At 53.6% G+C, this 4,799-nt stretch overlaps 1 protein-coding gene across 5 annotated transcripts; it reads left to right on the forward strand.

The window, feature by feature from the left end:
- Positions 1 to 468: 468 nt before the first annotated feature.
- Positions 469 to 3,878, forward strand: LOC100192051 (uncharacterized). Of its 5 annotated transcripts, none has more exons than XM_008649097.4 (3): positions 854 to 1,462; positions 1,599 to 1,671; positions 2,212 to 3,873. In XM_008649097.4, the coding sequence occupies exons 2-3, from the start codon at positions 1,648 to 1,650 to the stop codon at positions 3,454 to 3,456; spliced, it is 1,269 nt and encodes a 422-aa protein (XP_008647319.1). In that variant the 5' UTR covers positions 854 to 1,462; positions 1,599 to 1,647; the 3' UTR covers positions 3,457 to 3,873. The 5 variants fall into 5 exon arrangements, with proteins under 5 accessions (NP_001130946.1, XP_008647319.1, XP_008647320.1 ...); XM_008649098.4 differs by having other exon boundaries at positions 1,599 to 1,650; XM_008649101.4 differs by having other exon boundaries at positions 1,599 to 1,644.
- The last annotated feature ends 921 nt before the right edge of the window (positions 3,879 to 4,799 follow it).

A 4,799-nucleotide genomic window follows, 5' to 3' on the forward strand; every position in this document is an offset into this window, starting at 1 on the left:
ATTAGTTGATCACAGACAGCCTTTGATTCGGGCTGTTTCCTCATTTCTCTCCTCATTCGATGGCTGCATCCATCATGTTAGAAAGGAAACCAAAAAGGCGCCATTTCCATTTTTTTTTTTTTGGTCTTCAACGATCACAGACAGCTCTTCTTGTATGGTTACTTGTCAAGTACCGTACCGTTTGTTACGAAGGGACGGCAGCGCCCGCACATGCATTTTGGGATTACAACCTGCTTTTCAACCGAAAGACAAGTAACCGCAGACATGGTTTGGTTTTGGTTGCATTGCATGACGAGATTTGGATCACAGCTGGTTCGTTTTTTTAATTAAAAATTAAATTATAAATTATAAAGACTACCACGTCAATTGACACGCGGAGTCGCGGACACTCTCTGATCCGAACGGCCAAGTAATAAATTATAAAGACTGCCCTCCCTCCTCAAGGCTCCAGCTTTGCGTCTGTGGCCAACCAGGCGCCTCCCTCCCACCACCCGGCTCTCCACGCCGCCGCCGCCGCCGCCACAAGCGACCGCGCATCCGCTCTTCTCCCTCCCTTCGCTCTCGGCGGCCGGCGATGGGGGAGACCGTACGGGCGGGCGACGTTGCAATCACGACTCACGAGGTACGCCCACTGGCCCCGTCCCCCCTTCCTTCCTTCCTTCCTTCTCTGACGAGCGGCCTCCGATCTGACGCGACCGGCGGCGACTTCGTTTCCGGGTGGGTAGACGGTGTTGTACGGGAGACTGCGCGCGGCCGCGACGACGGATCAAAAAAATAAAAACAAAAACAAACGAATCTTCCGTCCCCTCGATCCGACAAAGTGCGTGGGCGCCGCGGCGTGGCGTAGTTGGCGCCCCCGCGCGCGCGCGCGCATAGCCTGCCTTGCCATGCCACAGTCGCTTTCCCCCCCTCCCTTATCAGTTATCACCCAGCCAAAAGCGAGGCCAGGGAGGGGTGGTGGGGACTCGGTCTTGTTCGTTTCCGCCGTCGGGTTTATTCGCCGGGACCGCGGTTCCATTGCTCTCTGCTTCTCTAGACACCGGCGGCCGTCGCCGTCCTCGCCAGCCAGTCCTACTCCTACCACTCGCCCGCTCGTCCGCGAGCGAGCTGATGGGTTGCGTCGGTCGGCTCGGCTGATTGGGTTCCGTCTTCCGTCCTCTCAATCATTCGGTTCCGCGACCTGGGGTCCTAAGACCTAAGCGTCGCGTCCGTCCAAGGCCACGGAGAGTCCTGGTGGCCGTGCGGGCACTGTGCGCCCGTGGAGGTGTCGTGTCTCGGTGCCCACACGACAACGACGCTCCTCTGCACCCCCGTCTCTACAAGTACCACCTGGCTGACTCCAGTTTCCCGACGCCATTCCACGTATCTCTTGTTTAGGCCGGGCTCGAGAGAGTTGGGCTCCGAATCCTGGGTGGGTTTGGAGTTGGAGAATCGCCTTCGTCGCTCGACCCAGAAAGATTCGGTACCGCATCCTCTTTTCCCATACCGACCTTCAGGAATCTACTTTTTCTTCTTCTTTTGTGTGTTTGTGCGCTTTCGGGATAACAGACGATGCCTGAGGAATCTACTTTGTTGTTCTTGTGCCTTCGGGATAACAGATGCCTTCAGCCATCTTGATCCTGCCTGCCTGCGCGTGCCTATCTGGTGATGGTATACGAATCTGTTTATGAGGTTTTACTTGCCTTGGCCTTTGTTCCATTGGTTTGCTTCGATCGGGGAGACTGTAATGTAGCTTTGTCCGAGGGCATAAATAATCTGTGTGGATATTCGGTTCCTGTCCATTTTTAAGGGCGCTGCTTGAATCTTGTATCCGTTTTTTTCATGCACTTGTCTGCACTCAGAGATGGTGGAAATAGGAAGGGAAGGAAAAGACAAATGGATTTTTTTTACTTGTCTGCTGTTCTGCTATCTTCTGAACTCCCTCACTTGAATACTCTTCTTTTTTTTAGTTTTGTTCCTTTAGTGACACACATATTGCTCGCCTGATCTTCATTCCCACACTAGCTTTGGGAGGAACTGGAACGCGTATAACAAGTTTTTCTAGACTCTATGTCATTTCAGCTGTGCATCTACATCATCTTTGTTGTTGTGTATTGATTCCCACGCTAGCTTTTTGCAGGAATTGGAACGCGTGTAACAAGTTGTTATTCCATTGTGCATCTACATAATCTTTGTAGTCGTGTACTGACTGTCCCAGTATCCTATTTTCAGATGGAGAGCCACAACCCATCGCACTCTCAGATCGCCGAAGTGACGATGGACATCGCAGCGTCAGCTTCTGGAGCGGCAGGGAGCAAGTTCTGCAAGGGCGCAGCCTGCGACTTCTCCGACGCCAGCAACTCCTCGAAGGACGCCAGGGAGAGGTCGGCGTCGATGAGGAAGCTGATAGTCGCGGTGGTCCTCTGCGTCGTATTCATGGCGGTGGAGGTGGTGGGGGGCATCAAGGCGAACAGCCTGGCCATCCTGACCGACGCGGCGCACCTCCTGTCGGACGTGGCGGCGTTCGCCATCTCGCTGTTCTCGCTCTGGGCCGCCGGGTGGGAGGCGACGCCGCGGCAGTCGTACGGGTTCTTCCGGGTGGAGATCCTCGGCGCCCTCGTCTCCATCCAGCTCATCTGGCTGCTCGCCGGCATACTGGTGTACGAGGCCGTCGTGAGGCTCGTCGGCGAGAGCGGCGACGTGCGGGGGTCGCTCATGTTCGCCGTGTCGGCGTTCGGGCTGGCCGTCAACGTTCTCATGGCCGTGTTGCTGGGCCATGACCACGGGCACGGCCACGGCCATGGACATGGACATTCGCATGACCATGGCCACGGCCATGGGGATTCGGACGATGGCCATTCCCACCACGACGACGAGGAGCAAGAACAGGGCCGTGTCCATCACCACGAGCACGGCCATGGAGGCGCTATCACTGTCACAACCCACCACCACCACCATCATCACGATCACGATGTTGAGGAGGCGCTGATCAAGCATGAGGGTACCCAGTCTGCTGGCAGAGCTGGTAAGAAGCCTCGGCGGAACATCAACGTGCACAGCGCATACCTCCACGTGCTCGGGGACTCCGTCCAGAGCGTCGGGGTCATGGTGGGCGGGGCGATCATCTGGTACAAGCCGGAGTGGAAGGTCATCGACCTCATCTGCACGCTCGTCTTCTCGGTGGTGGTGCTGTTCACCACGATCCGGATGCTGCGCAGCATCCTCGAAGTGTTGATGGAGAGCACGCCCCGCGAGATCGACGCCACCAGGCTGGAGAGCGGGCTCTGCGGGATGGAGGGCGTGGTGGCCGTCCACGAGCTGCACATCTGGGCCATCACGGTGGGCAAGGTGCTGCTGGCGTGCCATGTGACCATCGCCAGGGATGCGGACGCTGATGAGATCCTTGACAAGGTGATCGGGTACATCAAGACGGAGTACAACATCAGCCATGTGACCATCCAGGTCGAGCGCGAGTAGGGAGCTCTGTCTTTGGCTGCTGTCTTGGGCATAAATGGCTGGCGCCATTCGAGCTCTGGTGTGCTCGGTGGTGTTGTCTATTGCTAGTCTATTAGGCAGGCCGGGGGAATTATTTGCGTGGTGGTCGTCAGTCAGTCAGTCGGTGCATAAACAAGGATGAAATTTTCGGTAATGCTATTGACAGCATCGTGGTTCATCGAACTGCATATTCTAGTACGCTGTGCCGTCACATCTTGTGTAAGGTCACGTTTCTGTGCTGCGGTATGGAAGATGTGAAGTTCGTGGTTGGCATGTTGCTATTTGTTCTGAGCATGCCTTGTCGTTTCAGTCGAATGGACTTGTGGGAAAAAAAACTCGGCCAGATGGTGGCGTGGAGGTACGCCTGTGGATGGGTTATATCTATATTTATTACTTTTATTATTAAGGGCCTGTTTGGTTGGAGTGTGAGTGTGAAAAAAGCTGCTGTGAGCTGTGAAAAAAGCTATTGTGGGTTGTGAACTGCTAAAAAGCTAAAAACCGTTTGGTGGAAACCACTAAAAGTCGCTAAAAATTCTTCTATATATATTTTCACAGTTCCATCTAAAAGCTGCTAAAAGCAGATCCAGAGGTGCTTTCAGTTTTGTACTTAAAAAAAGTCGGCTTTTAGAAAAAGCTGCTTTCCAGATTTAGCCCTTTGGTTTGACTTTTGAACTTTTAGGAGGCAAAAGCCAAAGCCAAAAGCTAAACCAAACACACCCTAAGAAACCTAATATACACATGCTACAATCACTTCATCCTCTCCACATCCATCGCCATATAAAAAATACCCTCTGTACCAGAAATTTAAGACTAACTACCAGAGCAATCAAACCTACGTCCCTTGCTTCAAAAACTATTAGACCACACGTACCTCATTATTTAAAAATAAACAATAATTATATTTACAGCCTAGACATCGCTTCTATTCCCTGTCTTGTGGCAACTCAGGTGCACACACATACCTAGTAAACTCATAAGCAGAAAGGGACTCTAAATTCACGGACTAATAAATTTGAGTTCATTTTAGATTCCCCAATAATTAGGGCCGAATTAGATGAGGCCATTCCACCAAGAGCTGGCATGGATCGATCATCAAACACTGCCCAAATATGTCCGCGTATCGAACCAAAAGGGCTATGTCTCAATGTCTCAGGCGCTGCTTACGGGGAGGCGACGGCACGCTGCTCGCAGGGAGGCGTGGCGCCGGCACCTACACAGGGAGGAGGGAGGCGATGGCGCGCTGCTCGCAACAAGGAGGAAGGCGCGACACGCCACCTGCGTAGGGAGGAGCGGCACCTGCGCAGGGAAAGGGAGGCGACGACACG

The sequence above is a fragment of the Zea mays genome, chromosome 6, assembly GCF_902167145.1.
Source record: "Zea mays cultivar B73 chromosome 6, Zm-B73-REFERENCE-NAM-5.0, whole genome shotgun sequence".
In the NCBI taxonomy this organism is placed as follows: Eukaryota; Viridiplantae; Streptophyta; class Magnoliopsida; order Poales; family Poaceae; genus Zea; species Zea mays.